We start from the raw sequence: 23,315 nt of genomic DNA on the forward strand, positions 1-23,315 counted from the left end.
ACCCTGCACACCATTAGGCTGTGGGAAAACAAAGGAGTGTACACTTGGGGTGACCTATACTCCGAAGGTATATTATATATATGCGAAATAGCACGCACAAAATGGAACACCTGGCCAGAGGAACCGGAGGCAAGTCCCTTCTTGACACTGCTGTATAGCCTGAGCGAAGGAGGGAGGGCAGTATCTCAAATCTATAGTCTTCTGAACGACATCCCCAACCCCCATAGCGCTGCACTAAAGACCAGTTGGGAAACAGACACGGGACAAGAACTGTCCGAAAATGAATCGAGCAAAGCACTGTCTTTTTTCCGAAACAAGTTTCTAGAAACCAGAGATTTCGGCTAATACAGTTAAACGTCCTATACCGCACTTATTTAACCCCGAGCAAAATCGCGATGTTCAACAAAACCACTCAGACGCAATGCACATGGTGTGGGGTGGAGGGAGCAGACCTGATCCACATGCTATGGAACTGTACCAAGGCACGTAACCTCTGTTCAAAAGTGAAACAAACTTGTGAAGAGGCGGATGTAACTAGGTATAAATGGACCCCAACTGAATGCCTCCTAGGCTGCTACCCCAGATTGGCCAAACTCAAATATGCTGTTAAACTGATGGACTTACTATGCATAACAGCTAAGAGGACTATCGCCATGGCCTGGAAACGGCCCGCAGGACCGAACTTTAAGATATGGCGCAGAGAACTTGAGAGATGGGCGAACGCTGAAACAAGAGCCTGGGAAGACAGCGTGGCTAGATCCACTGAAGATTCGAGTATGGCCCTCGCTGCATGGAAAGACACCATGTCTAGACTGTTTCGCTCCTCTGATGATAAGCCCCCCCTGAACATTCCACCTAGCCAACCACATAACCTGGATGGTCGGCTGAGACACTCGAAACCAAATCCCCACAACACCGATATACCTGGAAAGCTCACACCCACTCCCCCAACGCCCAGCCACTTCCCCGCTTGGAAACCAGTCAACCACCATTCACCCCTAGATCGGAGACAGTTAATGTTAATCTGTTATGCAAATGTTGTTTTATTTTGTAAAGGCAGAATTCCAGTGTCCTGGTCGGTTTATTTGAATAATGACCCGACCAGTAACATTGTATGATGATTGTAACTATAAATGGCAATAAACAAATTCTAAAATAAATTAGACGGTCTGAACCTGACACCTTGCCCGCCTTCAGGTCTTTGATTGCTTGTGTTAAGTCTTCTAGGCTCAGAGGTAGGTCAACGGCGGCTCTATCTTCCGAGGTCAATGTAGGGAGCGGAAAGGAACCCAAATGTCTTTGTAACTCCTCCGTTGTCACCTGATCAGTATTCGTGTATAGTTTAGTATAGAACCTCAGGAACACCTTGTTTACTTTCAGGGGTCTATGTGTGTTGTGCCCAGCTCATCCGTGATACTGGAGATTTGTCGATGGCCCTGTTCAGACTTAATGAGATTGGCCAGCATCTTGACAGATTTATTCCCTTCTCCATATTTTCTGGCCTTGATCGGTTGCGCCATGTACCAGACCTCCCGTTCTGCCCATCTCTTGAATTCGGCCAGGGCATTGCGCAGCAGAGTCAGAGTTCCTGGTCCTGGTGACTCCATGTATGCTCCTTCTGCTTCCTTGATGTGAGTCTCAGTCAGGGCTAGTTGAGTACGGATTTCCTGCAGTGTGCCGTGGACCTTGGATATTAAATGTCCCATTAGCCACACCTTGAAGGTTTCCCAAACCGTACTGTGGGAGCTGACCGAGCCTTGGTTCCACTCAAAGAACTCCTCCACCTCAATCCGGAGCAGTTCAAGGAGTGAGTCGTCTCTCAGGAGGTCTGGCGGCATTCTCCATAGACGGTGATCCGGTGCGGGTGTCCCTAATTGTATATCTAACACCACCTGGGAATGATCTGAGGAGGTACGGGGTAATATAATGCATTCTTTCAGGTCTGGAATACATTCGGTGGAGCAGAACCAATAGTCAATTCGGGAGCTCGACCCATGAACATATGAATGGAATGTGTAGTCTTTGACGCGGGGGTGTAGTTCCCTCCATGTGTCGGAGAGCGGTAGTAAGGACATGGCCTGTTTTATGTTGAGTGCTGTCTTTGAGTCCGTTCGTTGAGTTGTGGCTGTCCTATCGAATGTGGAATCTAGGATGATGTTAAAATCTCCCCCCATATCACTCTTGCTTCACCAATTGGCATTAGTAGTGTGATGACCTGTTGGTAGAATTCTGGTGTGTCTATGTTGGGTCCGTAAGTATTGACGATGATTATATCCTGTCCTTTTAGACCCCCATAGTATTACGTATCTGCCATCTGTGCCCACCTCAGTTCTAGTCACCTGGAGCCCAAGTCTACGGTGGACCAGTGCCAGTACTTCCCTTGACCCCGCCGAGTAGTTCGTCGCAAACATTTGTGAACCCCAGGATCGACCAAACGAGCTAGAAATTTGGTCAGTGGTGTGCATCTCCTGTAGGAGAAGAAAGTAGATTCTATGCCTGTTGGTGTAGGCCAGAACTTTCCTGGCTTTGGTTGGGTTGAGCAACCCCCTGACATTCCAAGTGAGGAGTTTAGTACTTTTAGTTACTGGGTGCAACGCCATTTATTGTATCTGTTAGCCGTAATTCTGCGTCTTTGGTCCTGTAAAGCCCTTCCCGTTGATCCCATGCCAGATTTTCTACTTTTGTAACACACAACATAACCCCCCCCCTCCACCCTCACCATCCCCCCAATCGGGCGGTGTATCCCTTCTAACGTAGTGCAGTTCTGCAATATTGGAGGTGGCGCTTTCCATCACCGCGCCTGGAGTCGTAGCCTTCGAGGATGAAGGAGTCTCTGCGGCGTATCTTCTTCTGCGGAATTCAATGCATCCATTTATCTGGATGTCCAGGTGCTGGTCATGCGGGTTAGCGATCAAGTGTTTCCAGCTGCGGTGGGAATGTTTGATTCAACATATGCCATAGCTTCATCCTGTGTTTAAAAAAAATGGGTTCTGCCAGCGTGTTAAATACAGAGTTTTGCTGGAAACATCACGGCGTAGACAATTTTCCTGCCCGTAGTATTCTCTTGACATTGTCAAATGAGCGTCTGGCCGTCTGTACTCCAGTCGAGAAGTCTGGGTATATGTGGATGCAGTTGGAGTCATATGATAGGGGAGCCTTTTCCCTTGCGAGTTTCACTTTCAGATCCCGATCTCGGTAGTTGAGCAAGCGTGCTGTAATTGTTCTGGGCGGGGGCTGACTTTGGAGGGGGGGCCAGCACTCTGTGTGCCCTCTCGACTAGGAATTGGCTATCAGGGAATAGCGTGCGTACTAGGGCTGTAGTAGGAAATGCTACATGGGTACATTGAGTTTGGATTCTGCAATTCCGACCATGCGTATATTGTTGCGTCGTGATCGGGATTATAGGTCTTCGCATTTTGCCTCGAGTGTTTTGATGTCTTTGTGAATGTCTTCTATGGCTTTTCCCTGTGAGTTGGACGTGTCCTCTAGTGTGCTCACCCTGTCTTCCGCCTCTGAAACCCTGGCATATACTTTCCGTATATCCAAGCGTATGGACGCTATATTTTCACCAATGTCGTCAAGCTTAGTATTGATAGCGGCAAATCCCTTCTCCATCGCCGCCATGTAAGGGGCCATGCAGCGTTCAGGTAGATCCATCGAAGAGGTTTCAGGAGGGTGTCCCTGGTCTGCATCAGGCTCCATACTGGGGGCGCTGGCATACGCGTTCATCTGGCCCTTCTTTTTGTTCTTTGCCCCCCCCAATCATGGAGAATAGTGGGTTGGATATGTAGTGCTCACACGGTGTCCGGTGAGTGGGCAGGCTGGTAACGTTCCCACAAATCAGATATGTGTCCTGGGGTATGTGCGTGGTGGACACCGCACTTTTGCAGTGCCAGTAGCTTCTCGCAGTAGCTTAGGGGGTGTCCCGACAGAGGGGCTGGTGGTTCTAGCAGTTCCAGTCGTCCGCGTGGTTTGCTGTATTATGGTTGCCTTGTTATACCCAGCCTTCCTGTATGGAGTGTCTCAATGAGTTCAGGGCCACAGCCAGTGTTTGCTCCGACCGAGCATGTGAGGGTGGTGCTTATACTGCCAGCAAGTATTTCAGGAAGAGAACATAGCCTGTGTCCCACGCGGTGTGATAGCTGCGTCGTGACTTAGTGAGGTTTATATTGTTTGTGGGACAGATCTGCTGGGTGCCTCTGACAGTAATAGATGGAATGTGACAAGGGAGATTCCATGCAGCAACGGGGGGATGGGGTAGTGCTTGATCGGGTGAGTGAGCCCCTGCAGAGTCACAGCATCGCCGTTGCTCCCCCCCGGTCTGTTGCCCCACCACCCCGGTCTCAAGCGTATGTGTTATAAATTGTTTTGCTGGCACGTACCTTGATGCTGTCCCAAGGTTCTGGGCTGATATTAAATCTGAGAGACCAGCGTAGGTTCGCAGAGGTAGCAGGCTGCGTTCGCTGTCGGGGAGCGGGCTAGTGTGGGCGCGTTCCACCTAACTCGTCCCACGTTTCCTCAGTCCCCGCTTCTACCCGGCGTGGTGTCCGGCAGTTCTTTGGGGGATTCTGCTTATCATATGCAGGTATGATCTCTGGAGCCTTTGTGGGTGTTTCTCACAGGGTTGGGCAACATACACGGCCCGCTGCTGGTGACGGGGGGGTGGGGAGGAGCACTGGGATCTCAACGGAGGCTGCCTGGAAATTGGCGCGTGCCACTCCGACCGTTGGCGTCCTCAACCACGGGTCCAGGTGCCTTTTCACACAGACCGGAGATGCGTTTCAGCCTGAAACTTGGCCAGCTTGCTCCCGGAGGTGTCAGCTCTCCCCTCCTGCGAAGGAAGTTTAACAGCTTAGAGACAAACCGCAGGATTTATGTTGGCAGGAGATCGTAGGCTATGGAGCTCAAAGGTCAGGCGGCCATGTTCTTCGGCGCACAACAGCGCCCCGTGTGGCCAAGTACTTAATCACTTATGCAACATGTGTGATCTTGGGCAAATCATTTAATCCACTATGGGAGTCCCTAGAAAGGATTTAGTGGGCAGCTTTTAATTTTAAAATATCCTTTCTCGTGGTTTCCTAAATTATAAAAGTTGTTCAATATTAATAATAGCGAACATTTATATTTTGCATTCAAAATTATTTGACTCTTTGCTTATACATGGAAATGTCTTTCAATGTCATTACCAATGATGCTGTAGAGTATGTAAGACTGACACTCCTTGTAATGTTATTTTCCATGATGTCAATTCGATTAGGTCAATACGGATCCAAATTAGTGGGCCTGTATATCTTTTGTTCCGTAAGGCCTCGGCATTCCCAAGGCAGGCCTTGAAGAGAAATGTAACTGCTCAGTCCCTTTGCGCACAACAGTCCTTTAGTCTATATGCCGGTAAGATAGCTCTGCGGGTAGCGTGCTCGCTGCTGCGATCTAAGTGTGATCTGCAGGTCACGCGTTTGAATTCGGTCAAGGCCAACTCAGCCTTTCATCCTTCAATGGTCGATAAAGGAGTACCAGCTTCGGTTGGGATGATAGAACATATTTACATACATTTATGTAGAGCGCTTTGGCAAAAGAGATATATAAATAGCAAATCATTAGTCTTGTCATTTAAAAAATGTCTTTTACAACAAAAGTGGACATAAAACTGAGGAGGGGGGCGACGTAGTATTGTGGGAATCGCCTTCATCGTGCAACAACACAACAAATAAAAAGGCAGATTTCATTTCGGAAAAGTCTCTGCTGAAAAGCACCATGGACGGGGGCGCTGTTGAGCACCCAAGGAATACGGCTGCCTAGTTTGTGAGCTCCGTTCCTGCCCACTAGGTTCTCCTAAGCATCAGCGCTAATCCTTGTCATCACCCAACGGCGCTGCCACGATTCTGCTACTGCTACTCTCCTCTCAATGTGGCCGAAATCTGGAGTGAGATCAGTGCCTGCAGCCAGTGCACCGGACGCCTGGGCAAGCAGCGGTGCCCTGCCTCCTTGCGTGGCCACTCTCGCCGTTGGAGCGTCCCCTGCCCGGAGGCACTGCCGTGTTGGTTCCCTCGGCGCTGCCACCTACGGACTGCCTGCAGCGCTCTGAGCCTGTTGTACGCCCTCCTTTCTTGCGCCGGCTGGGCACGAACCTGGGACACCCGGCGCCCCAGCCGTGAACGGGCCCCTGGCCTGCCTGGCGCTGCTGGCCCGGCGGCGGACTGACCGAGCGGGGCGCCGATCGGATCCAGCGAGCATGTGCTGGGCTTGAGGCCTCCCTGCGCCCATATACACACATATCCGGCCCCCCCGCCCCTGGCCTGTGAATCGGGGGCCGCCTAGACTGCATTGCGGGACCGCGGCTGACTCGCTCGCTTGCCCGAGGACACCACGTGAGCCGGCCTGCTCTCCCTATCTAACGGACCTACCACCCGAAAGGCGGCATCTTCTGCTGACAGCGGCCGCGGGACACGGGGCCTCCCCCCCCCCCGCGGCTGCTTACAAGATTGGGCCCTCTAACCCACCGGGATACAGCTGACTCTGCCGCCCCCGGAATGCTGATCTGGACTGCAGAATACTGGGCCGTTGCGCAGCCATCATATGTAAGATCGCAACATCAACCTACGGCTGGCCGCGGCCCCCAGACTTCGCTGGCCTCGGGTCGGGACTGGACCCCGCTGGGTGAACCGCTGCCCTCCGGATGTGCGATTGCACCAGGAACTCACGGGCTAGCCACCCCAAAGGCTGCAAGGTGGGTGCTGCGGGCTGCAATACACCACTCTGCTTCATCCTGCGGGGGGCCCTCTACTCTCTCTGCTACTAGTTCTACACCCAGTGAGACTGCCTAAAAATAAGCCCACTCTGCCGCCCCCCCCCCAACTCTCTGCACCCACGGTGTCTGTGAGGCCCCGCGGTCCATCCACGCGCTGGAACTTGTTTGCCTATCACTCCTTGGGACATCCCGGTGGCTCCACATATTCACGCGCGGGAAGTCTCCTACCACCGCTCTGGGATTCTTAGGGTGCCGATGAAGGAGGAAGCACCTTACTCCCTCAACACGCGCAGCTAAGAACAGTGTCACCCGTTTAATCCAGGGAGGAACCCTACCTGCCTCACTAACGGCTCATCGCCTTACGGACCCAGGCATACTCCAAAGTGACACAAACCACACTGAACTTTCCGGTCCTCCCCCAGCTTGCTCTACTTGCGATGCCAGTGGCCGCTGTGAGGCCCCAGCGAGACTCAGTACTGTACAGCCCCCCAAGCTAAGTGCTGACCACTGCTGCTTCATCATCAACGCCCTGCCACAAACTAGCCCCCTCTATCAGGCTGTGACGACACCAGCCCCACCGAGCTCGATTTAACTATACGCTGCTATCGCTGACCTCCTACCATCCCCTCTACGAGGACCCAGCCTCTGGCCAACAACTACCGCACCGAGTCAGTCGCTGCTCCCCTCCGCAGCAATGTCCAACAGAGCACGAGGCGCTGGCAAGGTGGACGCCATGGACAAGTTTACCAAGGCGGACCAGGCGTCGTCCTCTGCAGGACAAGGAGGATGGCAATCTCCTGCCGGACCCCCCGCAACCAGACTTGGCTGCAATGATGGAATCCATGGCCAAAATCTTTGCAGCATTTCATGAGAAGCTGGATGACATCAACGCGAATGTGGCTTCTTTAAGGGCTAAGCTTGACCAACATGGGGCCAGGATTACCGAAGCGGAGCAGAGGATAGGAACTAACGAGGACAATGTGCATACCCTACAAAACACAGTCTCAGAGCTTGTCCGAGACATGAAACAGGTCAAAGCTAAATGCGACGACCTCGAATAGAGGTCGCGAAGAAACAACATTCGCATAATTGGGGTTCCCGAATCTGCGCTTAAGGGGCGCATGGAGCTTGCAGTCGAAAAACTCATCAAAGACCTCCTGGATGACCCTGATCTCTCACCATTCTTCACGGTTGAAAGAGCTCATCGCTCACTGGCACCTCGGCCTAAACCAGGAGACTTCCCCAGACCAATAATAGCAAAACTGCTCAGCTACAAGGTCAGGGATCACATACTCCGATTGGCCAGGGAGAAAGGGGAGTTAAGGCTGGATTCGCAAATCATCAGGATCGTCCCCGATTTTTCCTTGGGGGTGCAGATGGAGAGACGCCGATTCGGTGGGGTGAAGAAGATGCTAAGAGATAGGAAAATCTAGTATGCAATGCTCTTCCCTGCTCGCCTAAAATTCACCCATCGCAACAAGATCTACTTCTTCACGGTCCCTGACGAGGCTGTTAAGTTCATTGAAGCACGACTAGTACCAGAGGCATGTACTCCTCTTGTGGACCCCCATTAGCTGCAGTGTGCTAGCCATTGCCTCCCCTGTGTGACTAAAGGTCCCCCCTCATTGTCCCGCTGCGAGCCTTCCGCGGCCCTACACTAATATATTGGGAACACTGCTCCCTTGGGCGGGCGCGCCTTTAGCTCGCCTGATAACAATGCCACGCATGGGACCTGTACACCGCAGACCAGGCTCCGCCGTCATGTACTGGTCCACGGCAATTCTATCTATGACCTTGATACCCTAGATTATGTGTATCCTCGCTTTGCAACCTTACTTTCACCAGCCGATCTTCAGATTTATATTGTATTATTGAAACCTGTATTACTACAGGTGGGCAGAACGGCATTGGCAGCCCCCACTGCAGCTGCAATACCCTCTGCGTCTAAATGTTTGTGTTTTAGCCCCGGTTGGGCGATTTCCCAGGCGCTGCCGAGTTGGGGATGACACGCAGTTGTTTACTCTAAGGGTGGGTATCTACACACTTTTAGTTGGTGCAGGGCGGTGAGGGTGGGGGGTGAAGAAGTTGGGGTAGGCTATATACAAAATGGCGGGAATGTTGAGACCGGCTCTAAAGGGAGGCATTCTCATGCCGTCGCAGCACACATGGCGTTTGTCAGAGGCAGATCTTTTGCTTGGGATGTCCCGTTAGTTATCTATATGGCAATCAAAATGATGACATGGAATGTTCGGGGGCTGACGAATTTCACAAAGTCTCGTAGGATCGCGTCTTATGCACAAAGACACGGGGTCAAGGTCCTCCTATTGCAGGAGACACACGCTCTGAAACACCTATCATCAAACATAGCACAGACCTGGGGCCTCAACAGATACTACACCCAATACTCCACTCAAGCTAGGGGTGTTCTGACCCTCATCCACAAGTCGGTAAACTTCATACTCCACACATCCCACATCGACACAGAAGGCAGATATGTGATCCTACACTGCACTTTGGCTCACAAAGAATGTCTGCTGGTTAACTCATACGCACCCAATACTGACTACCCCAAGTTTATTGACGATGTGACCACCATTCTTATGAGATATCTAGACGTCCCCATCATATGGGGGGGGAGGGTACATGAATCTGATACTTGATAATGTCCTAGACAGAACAACGACCACTAGCAGAGCCACAACTCGAGCAGCCAAACGACTCCTCATACATATGGGCTCTCTGAATCTACATGATATATGGAGAACGCTCCATCCCCATGAAAGGGACTATACTTTCTACTCAACGGTACATGACAGTTCCTCAAGAATAGATCTGTTCCTCTTGTCTGGTAACCATGTGGGTAGGGTCTTAGATGTCAGGATACTCGCATGCACGCTATCTGACCACTCCCCTGTGCTCCTACAGATGCAACTCGGCAACACAATGTCGTCATGACCTGCCTGGCGCTTTAAATCCGCCGCTCTATCGGACATTGTCTTCAAAGCTGAGATCCTAGCGGACATAACCACATTCTTTGAAAATAACAGGGCATCTGACACACGTGAAGGGATCAAATGGGAAGCATTTAAAGGCATGGTCTAGTAAAAAAAATGATTTAAAAAATAGATAGGCAACATAAAAAAAAAAATACTAGCATTCTCTTTTTTAAAACTTCCTATGTAAAATTTTGAGCTATTCAAGCTCAAAATTTGCAAAAGCAAGCACATGGGCGCATACATTTTGTGAAATGGATGCCCTCCTGTGCTGGCTTTTGCTTTTGCGGCACTAATGAAGGAAAAGCCAGCCAGCTGTAGTAAACAAAAGCTACCGCTGGGTGGCTTTCCCTTCCTTAGTGCTGTACGCGGAGGACGGGGACCGGAGACCAGAGCAGGAAAGCTGCAGCTGAATCTCGGTAAGTGCTATTTATTTTTATTTTTTAAATAAGCACTAGCTGTGGGGTTTTTTCTACGTTTTCCGGGCTGGAGGAGCCCGGAAAACTTAGAAATAAAACCGCAGCTTTAAAAACGTTGTATTTATGTTTGCGGTCGCTTTTGAAGCGACCGCAAACATAAATACAACGTTATTGTGTTGGAAAACACTGCGGTTTTTCTTTCCAAGTTTCTCAGGCTCCTCCGGCTCGGAGGAACCTGAGAAACTCGGAAAGAAAAACTGCAGCGTTTTCCAACACAACCGCGTTGTGTTTCTGCCTGCTGAGGCTATCGCTTATTACTGGACATGCCGGAAATCATCTCGCTTTACGCGGATGACGTACTCTTGTATATCAGAAACCCCTCCACATACCTAGACCCGATCATCCGCGACATTACCAAAATAGGCACGTACTCCGGTTTCACAATCAACTATTCTAAATCTGAAATCTTCCCTCTCACTACAGCAACTCAACAACTGGCATGTGAGTACCCACTACGCTGGTCCCTGGGAGGTGTCAGGTATCTCGGGGTGCAGGTGTCGCTAACCAAACCTTCCTTACTAGCGGACAACTACGAGGCTATGACACAGCTCGTCGTGTCCAAGTTCTCCAAATGGTGCAATCTACCGCTATCCCTTGCGGGCAGCCTCTCTAATAAAGATGATAGTGGTCCCCAGGCTCCTTTACATCTTCACTAACGTACCAGTCTGGCCCGGGATGCAATACTTTAAGAGGCTCCACTCGGAATGCGCCCAATTTCTTTGGCACTCTGGTTCGGTCCGCAAGAAGTGGCAACACTTTACCCTATGATAAGGGGGGGCTCACTGCCCCAGACCTCCAACTGTACTGGAACGCGGCACAGGCCCAACACGCCTCCCATTGGTACACGTTCCAGAATCCGCCACTGCATGTAAAACTTGAGAAACTGGCGGGGGGGTGGGACCAACATCATGACCTTATTACTGCACCGCACATTCCAAACAGATGCCCAAGCTGACCCGGTGGCCACCATGATCAGGGCTTGGAATGCCATCCTGCGCCACGAGCAAGAGCAACATCCATACTATAAGTGGCTTCCCATATGGCAATTTCCCGGACTTCCCCCCACACACGACCAACACCTCTTGCAACACTGGGAAAATATGGGCTATCGAGCCCTAGCTGACCTCTTCCCCGATGGTACGTTTGTTACCCCTCAAATATGGCGACCAGAACACTCCAACTCTCCGCTCGAGATGTTACAATACTACAGGCTTAGAGCAGCGGTACGAGCTATGTGGCCCTCGTACCCAGACTCACCCGAACTCCAATATATAGCGAACTCCGCAGGCGGCAGGGGTATAATATCCAATTTGTACAAAATGCCGCTGGAGAAAACAGAGGACAAGTCCCTCAAATTACGAGATACATGGGCTAGGCAGCGTGAAACGGAAATAACTGATGAAATGTGGGGCAAAATGTGCGCACACACGCGCAAAGTCTACCTCAGCGCCAGATTCCGCTGCATACAATTCAAACTCCTCAACAGGCTCTATTACACACCGTACAGAGCAAAATGTACACGCACCCCGACTCACACATGCCCTAAATGCAAATCCAGCGAAGCAGATCACATACACATGTTCTGGTCCTGCGCTGTGCTAAACACGTTCCGGGTGGCCGTGACGGAGGCGCTCTCCGAAATAATTGGTTCCCCGGTGGACATGGACCCACTAGCCATGTTGTTTGGTATCTGGGATGGGGAAAATGTAAGGAAAATGTCGAAATTCTTAGATATAAGTGCCATTGTTGCCAAAAGATGTATATTGCAATGCTGGAAGCACTGTAACCCCCCCACCCTCATTATGTGGCTGAAAGCCTTTACCTGGATACAGCTGTGCGAAGAAGAGTACATTTGATCCCTTAAAATCTCATCACGCCCCAAAAACGTGTGGTCGGAATTCCGTAGCTACCTGAACAATAGAGACGAAGTGGAATGGAGGTCTACTCCCCCACCAGTACAGCCCAACACACCATGTGCAGTGTGACTCTCCTTACTTTTTTCTCTTTGCGCCTCTCCAAGCCATCAACCGTCCCCAACTTGAGATGTCATATATAGTCATGATGTACTGCCTTTGTGTGATGTTATGTTGCTAGCTTATTGCTATGTAATCTGTGCTGTGCCTGTCTTAACTTTCTGCCAATAAACAAAAGTTTTTAAAAAAAAAAAAAGAAGAAAAGAAAAGCACCATGGACTATTTGGGAGCAGGGGCGGCCCTTTCTCTGATCAATATTTTAAAAACTACTGGACAGATTTACCCCACACCAGTCAAGGAAATTAAGTCAACACTTACGGTCTAAACTAGTGTAGAAGTTTTTGCGATACTACATTTTCCCTCTATGGAGGGAGTAGGCCGACAAACGCACTCTTTTTCTTAATACCGTTTTCATTTTTTAACTAACCCTTTCACAAAATTTCGATTTTTAGGGGGGCATGACGTACTTTACATTGTTATATCATCATATTTTGAAACTTGACCTCATTTAATGACTGCTGTATCCAGTGAAAGGGTGTGTTTGGGGACTGGAGTATCTTTCAATAGATACCATGACCCATTGTCACTTTACCTCCCGAGCACCCAAACTTCTAATATCTTTTCATGATCTTGTGCATGCACATTTCAGTAGAGTATGTTGGCTGCCTGGTGTGCCCCCGGTCGGCCCCACATGTATACACGCATACACGCAGTAAGCATACGCGGGACGCAACTGCCGTCTTGGGACCTCGTTTATTAAAAAAGGCATGCGCAAGCCAGAACGAGGCTTGCGCATGCCCACAACCGTTGCGTGCCACGCAACATCCCTCCTTTTTTCCAAACAAAGATAACCATTAAACATGAACATTAACCACACCACAAACTGAGTTCACACTAACAGTTGTCGGACCCCGGCTTAGACCGGGTCCATGATAAAGTCTTGGAACCTCGACGGGCGTTGTCGCCCCTCCCTGCTCGGGTACCTTCTGCCATCCTCTCGGGATGGTCCGGGTGTTCCCGGAGCGTCCGGGGCTCCTTCCTCCTCGGTTGCTGCTTCCGGGCGGGTTCCTTCTGCGCGCACCACTGCGTGAGCCATCGGTGCGCCTTCTGGCGGGCTGGCCTCTATCCTTTTGAAGTAGGATACGTTCCTCGTGATTGTCCCTCTCGCGTTGGCCACCGTGACCATAGACCCTTTTACATGAGTCACTCATAGCGGTTGGGCCTCGTACGTGAGGGACAACTTCCCTTCCGGACGTCTGTTTCTCACCAACACAGTGTCCCCTACTCCGATGTTTTTTTCTTGGAGGTTCCTCCGTACACTTTCTTTTTCATTCTTGACCCGTCGTTCTAGGCGGACACTGTTGTTGTCGATCACACCTCTGTGGACTGGTGGGGGGGGGGGGGTCGTTCGATACTCCTTGAGGAACTCAAAAAGGTTCTGCCACAGTTCCTCTCCCCATCCAATGAAATTCAGAAGACTTTATTGAGCGTTCTCATGAACCGGTCGGCTTCTCCGTTTGCCCTTGGCCAGAGCGGAGTGACTTTCCAGTGCTTGATACCCCTCTCGTCCAGATACCTGGCGAATTGCTGTCCCTGGAAGGGTGGGCCATTATCGGAGCAAAGTTCAATCGGGAAGCCATGGGTGGCGAACATCTTCTCCAGCGCTAAGATGGGCTGGTCGCTCGCCGTAGATTCTACCAGTTCCACCTCTGGGTATCTCGACCACTGGTCAACAACCGCCAGGAAGTACATCCCTCTACCCGTGGAACCGAAGTCGCCGTGCACCGTTGTGATGGTTGAGCTAAAACATGGCGCTGGTGCGCAGGGCATTCTGGGGGAACTCAGAGCCATAATGGATATTTATCCATGCCTCAGTGGAAAGCTACACTTGCTTTGTGAAACAACATGTTTTAAATGTTATTCGCTGATGGGCTTGGAATGCAGGCCTTCCCAGCCAAGGACACGGCACTGGGAAAGGTAAGATCCGCAGGTGCCGGCTGGTACCTGATAGCGAGGTTTGTTTTGGTTTGCTATGCCTGCGCCAAGGTTTTGAGATGAGTTCTGGAATTGTTTTCTGGGGCGTTTAGGAGCGAGAAGCGCTTTGCTCCTTGAGGTTACTGTCGGTTGACCCAGCTGGCAACCAACGGTCACCCATCAATGCGCAAGCGCATTGCCAGAAGGTTCGAGAAGTTGCCACCCCTTGTTGAGGAGGGCATATATGCGGAAACCCTCAACGGTCAGACGGGATAAGCACAAAGACCTCAGTCGGAGGGGGGATGCTTCGGTCCGACACTCCTGTGGGCTGTTGTGCTCTCGGCCTGGCTGTTATCGGGGTCTTTCAACCGCTTCTGGCGAGATGAGGTTTCATTAAGTTACGCCCACGGTGATGTATTCTTTCTTTGACTTCTTTATGTTTTCTGTGATCTATGTCAATGTGAGTTTTATGAGTTATTTCTATGTACCTGTAAGCTTTGAATAAATAGCCGTAAAGAGCTGATTATCTTCTAAAGTGTGCGTGGCTGTGAATTATTGTGTCTGTTTTTGGGTTGAAGTATTTGCTCTATAATTGCATTGGTGATTTATGGTAGTTCCGTGCACTTTTCAGAGGAGAGCAATACATTTTGGCGACGAGGATGGGATATTTGTGATGAATTGCTCCAAATATTAAAGAATCTGTTTGAACGCAGACAGGCGCTGTAAGCAGAGTTATTTGTGATGAAGTGTTCCAAATAATCTGTTTGAACGCAGATAGGCTTTGCTTACATTGCGAGCGAACGGTTGTTTTCATTTGGCAGTGAGCGTTGAACTGTGTTAAGCTGTTTTGTTATTTTCCCCGTTTCCCTTGCTGTGAAATGACGATTGTGTGAGAGAGTGCAGAGCAGGCTGTCGCCTTTCCTTGGTCGTCTCACTGCAGCTCTGAGACAGCCAATAGACAGCACCTTTTGTGTTGGCCTGCCGCGGCCGACAGCATGTGTGGTTGAGATCTTTCCCCTTCAGTAAAGCAGTCGTGGCTGACTTACTGCTTGGAAATGAAACCAGGGAACCGAAAAGCAGTGAGCAAAGTGGAAAAATGGCTATGTTCACAGTGCTCCGATGAATGATGAATTAAAGATTTATGTTCAATTAGGAAATAATTTTTTATGCGGTTTCCCTTGACAAAGTTGCAAAGTGAAAGCTTGCTCTATTTTGGCATGAGGGCGAGAAAATAGTTGCAAGTATTTGGCAGGCAAATTGTGACTAGTATTCAAACATTGTGACTCAGCCCCAGTGTGCTAGCGAGTGGGGGGCTGTAATATAAGGAGGCGAGGATGCGCCTTTCTTATAATGTATGCTTTTGAAGTTTTCACATTCCTGAAGATAACGTGGGAATGAGCCGTGTTTAGGAGAAAGAGTAACATCGGTGTTGAAAGCCTAAAGGGTTTGTTTTTGGCAACTAAATTCCATGTGCTGGTGGTGCATTCTGTTTAAGGAACACACTAAAATTGCCTGCATTGCATTTTAGCTGTGCCATGCTTACAAGGGGTGAGAGGCTCACTTGATTAAAAAAAAAAGTGAGTGAATGGCATTTGAATTTTCAATTTTTGTGCATTGATTTAAAATTGCAGAACCAGTTTGCACTGGTTTGGGGGGAAAAGACAATTTGTATTTCCTAAATTGCCCCTAGAGTATTCTGACTGTTCGCACGCTATACCATGGAATTGCTGCTAAAAGCAAAAATACTGCTGTTATTAAGGGATGTATGCTTTATACGAGACAAGGACAAGTTGATTGTGATGTATAGTGATAATGTTGTTGACAAATTAACGGCCCGCAAGCAATATAGAGTGTGGGTTGCTTTTGCAGATAACGTGCAGGGAGCTGCATTACACATGACATGTTTTAAATGCACTGAAATAAGTGGTTATATTCTGGCAATGGTACAACAGAATGGAAAATCTGTGTGTGATAAGACAGCACAAAGATTTAGTGGGTTGCGGGTTCTTTTGAAAGATCACACAGTGCATTGGAGTGAGTTTGTGAAGCCAAACTACAAGGTTACGAGGAAAAAGAAAAAAATGTATGCCTTTAAATGGGACATCAGTTTTGAACAGGCTAAAAGGCGATTTGCAAAATTACATGGAGTAGAATCTGATGACAAGAAATGTGCCTTTTTTGAACATAAGAGTCTTGCTGTGCAGAGCATGTGGCTTGAAGATAACTTGCACTGTCTTGGGCGAGGTGTGCGAAAAAAAAACCTGTTGGAGGAGGGCAGAAAAGCAAAATGCTGCGCTCCTGTTCAGTGAAATGGTGTTTACAGAAGCTGGCAGATATGGTAGCTTTTCTGAGTTGCTGAAGCAGTACAGGAAACAGTTAATCTGGGTGAACTGTCTGAAACGAGTGCCTTCCATTGAAGCCGCCCCAGCTAAGAGTTATAGGCCTAAGAGCAAAGAGACAAGCTTGCTGCGTCAGGAAAGATAAACAATGACATTCCTGCATTCCATCCCCTGTGAGAGACACCGTCAGTGTGAGCAAAAACTGAGGAGGGGGGTGCAAAGACAGAATGCTGAAACAGAACTGAAGGCAATAATTGCTGTGAGTGAAGATGAAAAAGAGCGCAATCTACCTTACACATGATGATGTACGCATGCTTTCTGACACTGGCATGCAATAACAGAGCTGATCATAAGCAAGGAATTTGCCCAGTATCAAATGGCAGACTGGGCGCATCACGCATCTGAACATTTGGGAAACTGTGCATCTGTGAATGGGCTAAGAAAACACAGCTGCCCATTTCAAGAGACATTGCCATGCAAGCCGCATCCCAGTGCTCCATGTGATGTGAACTGAAGTAAAGCGCTGTGCACTGGAGAAGAAACCTTTAGGCGCTTTAAGAAGTGAAAATACACAGCTGGCAAAATGCAAGCTACATTGCCAGGGCTAGAGTAACTGATAAAGACATTATGGCGTTCCAGATGGAAAAAATAAAAACTGACAAAGGTAGCCGTTTTGCAAGAAACAACATGCAGAGCGGGGCTTTGGAGTATAACATGAACACTGCACATTAGCCATGATCCAGAAGCCTCACGGCTTAGTGCAAGAATTAATGATTTGTTGAAGCAAATAAAGGAACTGACTCAGACTATCGCTCTCAAAAGGGTGGCACAAGAAATCAGCAGACACCCTTTGGGAAAATGACAAGTGGAAAACCAGAGGCTTTAAAGATACTAGCTGTATAGAGAAAATGAACAAAGCTGCTTGTGCAACTGCAGGCGGTATTGGACTAAAAGACTTTACCTTTGAAAAATGGAGTGGTGCCAGCAGGGCAACCTAAATCAAGATCATGAAACACTGGAAGCAAGTTTGCGCCTGCCATTCGTGATCGCTTTGGTGACAAAGAAAAGCATTGATCCATTGAGAAGTGCGACCTGGGTACTTATTATATGGCTTTTGTAGAATCACGGATCAGTCTGAAGTACCATTGACCAACTATGATCGCATTGCATAAATGAGTTTGTGACTAGGCAGTTACACCCCGTTTGATTGAGTGCAAATAAGCCCCCGGTAACATGCAGAAGGGTGATGAGACTTCTGAGGGCGGGGTGGTGTTAAGTGAAAGGGTGGACAACGCTGATATTGAAGTTTTGATGACATCCTAATGTGGACAACGCTGATAGTGTACCTTTTGATGAAATCTTAACCTTTCTGTTTGTATTTTGCCTAGGCAAATAACCAAGAAACTAGCGTGCCATGATTGGGGGGTAGATGTGTGCAATTTGCGGGTGACACTGATCAGTCAAGCAGACGCATTCTCAGAGAAAGCGAGTCACTGCGAGATGCTATGTCAACTTTGAACCTGTCCTGCACCGCACTCAATGCTAACTACGTGCGTGAAGTGTGAGGACATTTGTTCTGCAACCTGCGAGAAGTGTCCAACAGAATAATAACTTTTGCTGAACTGTCACGGTGCGGACTTGGCATATTGTCAAACATTTGATGCTGCACATTCAAATGATTCAGTCGACGGTTGTAATAACCTTATTGATATGTTTTGTCTTTCTTGTCTTAAGGACTGTGGACAATGAGTTGTGGACTGTGACATCATGCACCACAAACAGCTGTGTGAAACAGAACTTGAATGCCAACATGTTGAAACCTGATTCTTAAATGCATTTTGAGATTAATATGTGAAAAAATGAAATGTTTTGCCCTTCCAACTGAATTACCTTAACCAAAGATGTTGATGTTTTGCCTTTTCCAAAATTACTACATTGCATGTAGCCAGGAAAATGATTTATGAATTGTTGGGGCAGCAGGGTTGGGCAAGCAGGAGCATAATATATTTTGAGATAAAAGGAATGCGCACACCAAAGTTAACTGTGCGTACGTTGAGGCCTTTGAAACAGGATGGCTCTTTTCATGTGGTAACATTACATATACTTATATTCCAGCTAACATTTCTGGAGGTCCATGTGCTTTGACTCGATTAGGATTAATGATGTTTCCTTTACACTCAGTGACAACTCGAGGTAAAAGGTCAACCTTTGCATCTATAGGATTATCTCCTGACTGTGATTCACATGTACATTTGCTATCAGAAGCTGAGGTTTTAGCATTAACCCTTTCATTAGTAGGTGTTTGGGGTTTAGCTGTTGGAGGTTACAAATCTTTGATGAAATTAGCGTGTTTAGTAGTTAAAAGTCTTAATTATACTTCGTAAGCTTTAGAATAATTACACCTTGATAGTGAAGTTATTAGAAGAGCTACTTTGCAGAACAGAGCTGCTGTTGATTATCTACTGCTGAAGCATAATCTAGGTTGTAACGCAGTTGAAGGGGTGTGTTGTTTCAATTTAAGTGACCATTCACGATCCATTGAAAGTCATATTAGAGGTTTGAGGGTTCTCAAGTATCCCAAGATCATACTGGAAATTGGTGGGATTGGTTATTTTCATGGGTTCCTGATAGTGGAGGTACACTGCGTTATGCTTTTGCGTGCATTTGTATTATATTAGCTATCATAATAGCATGTTGTTGTTGTATTCAATGTATTCCCAACTTGGTTCTAATATTTCGTCGGTTTCAAAGACCGCCTCCTTTGCCACTGAGGTTTGCCACTGGGCTATGGAAAGTAAATATCCAAGGGTGGATTGTGATGGTTGAGCTAAAACATGGCGCTGGTGCGCAGTGCATTCTGGGGGAACTCAGAGCCATAATGGATATTTATCCATGCCTCAGTGGAAAGCTACACTTGCTTTGTGAAACAACATGTTTTCAATGTTATTCGCTGATGGGCTTGGAATGCAGGCCTTCCCAGCCAAGGACACGGCACTGGGAAAGCTAAGATCCGCAGGTGCCGGCTGGTACCTGATAGTGAGGTTTGTTTTGGTTTGCTATGCCTGCGCCAAGGTTTTGAGATGAGTTATGGAATTGTTTTCCGGGGCGTTTAGGAGAGAGAAGCGCTTTGCTCCTTGAGGTTACTGTCGGTTGACCCAGCTGGCAACCAACGGTCACCCATCAATGCGCAAGCGCATTGCCAGAAGGTTCGAGAAGTTGCCACCCCTTGTTGAGGAGGGCATATATGCGGAAACCCTCAACGGTCAGACGGGATAAGCACAAAGACCTCAGTCGGAGGGGGGACGCTTCGGTCCGACACTCCTGTGGGCTGTTGTGCTCTCGGCCTGGCTGTTATCGGGGTCTTTCAGCCGCTTCTGGCGAGATGAGGTTTCATTAAGTTACGCCCACGGTGATGTATTCTTTCTTTGACTTCTTTATGTTTTCTGTGATCTATGTCCATGTGAGTTTTATGAGTTATTTCTATGTACCTGTAAGCTTTGAATAAATAGCCGTAAAGAGCTGATTATCTTCTAAAGTGTGCGTGGCTGTGAATTATTGTGTCTGTTTTTGGGTTGAAGTATTTGCTCTATAATTGCATTGGTGATTTATGGTAGTTCCGTGCACTTTTCAGAGGAGAGCAATACAACCGTCGCCCACGGTTTTTCGCTTCACTCCATGGCACTTATCGGTGGGCCTCTCTCCGCCGGGCAGGCCGCTTGGCAAGGATGCAGGAACGCACAAAATCATCCACCCTCTGTTCCAGGTCCAGGAACCACAAAGTCTGAGGCGCGCTTTCGTTTTGGCAGCTCCTTGATGTCCTTTGTGCGCCAGGTGTAGTACATTGTCATCCCGCTGATCCTGGTGGCCAATCTGTTGGCCTCATAACAACAGGCCATCCTCGGTCACCGAGAGCTCATTGCATGCTTTCCACAGCGCTTGAAGGTCCTTTTGAGCTCCGGCCTCCCGCCTGGCATTGTTGGTGAGAACTTTTCTCCACTCACCGTTGTTCATGGCTCCCTTGATGATCTGAAATATGTTGTCTTCCTCGGATGCATCCGCTATTTCTTGGAGCGACAGTGCCACGGGCAGGGCCGCCTCCACGACGTAGCGGACCATGCTGACGCAGTCCACCACCTCAGCTTTATCCTGGTCACACCCGGCCCCTGGACAGGTAGTCAGCTGAGTTATGGGTGCCTGACGATACTGCAACTTGACGCCGTACTCGATCAATGATAGCATATATCGTTCGATGCGTGGAGGTGGTTTGGAGGATGCCCCAGCCATGATTGGTATGAGCGGCTTGTGCTCGGTGAGAACAACGGGTTTACCCAACATGTACAATCTGAAATGCTTGCATCCCCACAGACTGGCCAGAGCTTCCCACTCAATCTGTGAGTATCTTTTCTCAGTTTCCGTGAGGGCTTTGCTAAAGTAAGCCATGGAGCGCATGAGTCCATATGTGTCCGCTTGTATCAGCACGGCACTCAGTCCCACAGGGCTCGTATCCACAACAATTTCCGACGCGATTGAGTGCTTCTTGCCCCTTCAAGAAGCAGAAACCAAGGCCATTAGACCACTAATGGCCATGGAGTGTCCAAAAAATTGCTGAGAAATGGAACACAGACGGCGCACAAGCACCCTTCCGGGCCGCAACCGTCGTGATCACTTTATTCAAGATGGCCACCGGCAATCTGCAATGGGTCCGTAGCCGCGTGGTGCACGAGAAACGCTTTCTCTGACTTGGAACGTCACTGGACTAAAGTCACATTCCCGTCCCTGCACGGTACCTCCTTGTCGCCAGTGTTGGCTGCCTGGTGTGCCCCCGGTCGCCGCCACATGCATACACGCACACACACAGTAAGCATACGCAGGACGCGCGTTGCTGGTATGGGGTCCCAGCGGCAACTGCCGTCTTGGGACCTCGTTTATTAAAGAACGCATGCGCAAGCCGGAACGAGGCTCGCGCATGCCTACAACCGTTGCGTACTACGCAAGAGAGTATACTTGCGTGCAATAAAACTAATCCTTCCTTGAGATATCAACAACACTGAATCACAAGGTAAGTTTAACTATGTAAATGACAAGTGTTTTATCTGCTCCAGATCAGACACAAGGTATTAAGTACGCACAACCGCCTACTCCCCTTGCCTAGAGTAATTGTTCCAATATTCAAATGACCACATTCCAATAGCACAAAGAAATTCTGCTCAAGACATCAATCGCATAAAAATTGCAACACAGAAAAAAAAAATAAGGAGCCCGATTACATGTAACTTTTTTATTGTTTTAGGGTGACTGATAAAACGTATGGACAAATAAATGTTGTATGTGTGCCCTCACTAAAAGTGTTATTGTACGTGTTTGGTGTAAATTAAACTTGAAATAATGCGACAAATAATCGATGAATAAATAAACATGAAAAGAAAACAACTCTTCTTACCCCGGAAGCCGACCAGACTGACGTTATAACCACATCGTGAAAGACGGAGTGCGTGATACGTCATACGTGGACTTCGGCCGATATCTCCCAATACAATCACGCAGACACGTTGCCGATCCCTCCGTGGAGCAGCAATGCAAGAGAATCCTAGCATAGAAAACGCCACGAAGGCCAACAAAAGTGGAAAGCGTAGCAGTGCCCAACCGCTCCCCCAGCTTAAAGCGGCTACTAACAAGCAACACAGCGCTGCAGCCTCCAGCAGCACGGGAAGTCGCCAGCCCACCATCGCAACGATGTTAAACGCGCACTGAAGCTCCTTGTAAAAAAAAAAATCCTATACTTGCTAAGTGAGCATGCGCACAGAGAGTGCGCATGCTCGGTCAGAAATCAAGGTATAGGATTTTTTGACAGTAATTTTAGTGAAGAAACGAGATGCAAAGTGCTGGTTGCTTGCCCATCCTATGGTGTCAAACCATGCATTACTTGACCTTCTTGCATTGCACCTGAAACATTCTGCAGTATTCTCGGAGCGGTGCATATTAAAACACACGAAGGAGGTGGTTGAGTAAGTGCCTATCTGCAACGGAGCCATGGTTAAGCGGTGTTTCTGCTTAATAGGGCGAAGTTTGCTTTTGTCCAACTAGTCGTGGTGGCAATAAAAAAAAGTCTGCAGTAGTAAAATCACCACCCCCTCCGTAGTAGGCATGGCAACTTTCAGCTCTCGGAGTCGGAGCAACAAAGACAGCCCGTGACCTGTTCGAGAGAGGGATTAATATACATAGCAATGGGAGAGATTTACTAATTTGTAAGAGCTGAAGTGGACTACGTATGAAGTGCTAACAAGAGTGCACCCTAAAGGCTTGTGCCATTATAACGCCAGTTGGGCTGGAGCAAGATCAGTCATATACCAGGTTACTGAGGAGAGTAACTTTATGGAGCCCTGCAATCTTTTCAGACAAAACAGGCAGTCAGAAATAAAATATATTAACCAATATAACAGTACATGTATAGAACTTGCTAGGATAAATGGCTCATTTGGTCCTAAGAGGATTCAAACTTGTAAACTGCACTTTAAACAGTGATTACAGCAGTAGGTGTGAAGCTTAGACCCTCCAGGATATTGTTTGTTTTTTTGTTTTATTTGCTTATATAGCGCACTATCTGGGTGCTTTTCTTAGGGTACATAGTTACAATAGTTAAACGAAATACAGTACAGGACACAGCAAATATACAATGGTGGGAAAATAAGCTTTACACATATATACACAGTGAAGAGCTATACAGTGGGTACATATGTACTATTAAAGATTCCAATCGGGCGTCACACACGGACCAGGACACTTGGTCTTATCCTGGGATATGGCGCTCA

The 23,315-nt window shown here is 48.4% G+C and overlaps 1 protein-coding gene across 2 annotated transcripts in view; it reads right to left on the minus strand.

Annotated features, from left to right (window-relative positions):
* The window catches only part of ALG1 (ALG1 chitobiosyldiphosphodolichol beta-mannosyltransferase), a 2,244,281-nt gene extending 2,222,004 nt beyond the window's left edge, over positions 1-22,277 (minus strand). For both annotated transcript variants that reach the window (XM_069646120.1, XM_069646119.1), the window contains exon 1: positions 21,947-22,277. In XM_069646120.1, coding sequence (XP_069502221.1) covers positions 21,947-22,232 — 286 coding nt within the window. In that variant the 5' untranslated portion in view covers positions 22,233-22,277. The remainder of the gene's footprint in view (positions 1-21,946) is intronic.
* Positions 22,278-23,315: the final 1,038 nt, after the last annotated feature.

Source organism: Ambystoma mexicanum, chromosome 2p (assembly GCF_040938575.1).
Source record: "Ambystoma mexicanum isolate Mex_15411 chromosome 2p, UKY_AmexF1_1, whole genome shotgun sequence".
NCBI lineage: Eukaryota > Metazoa > Chordata > Amphibia > Caudata > Ambystomatidae > Ambystoma > Ambystoma mexicanum.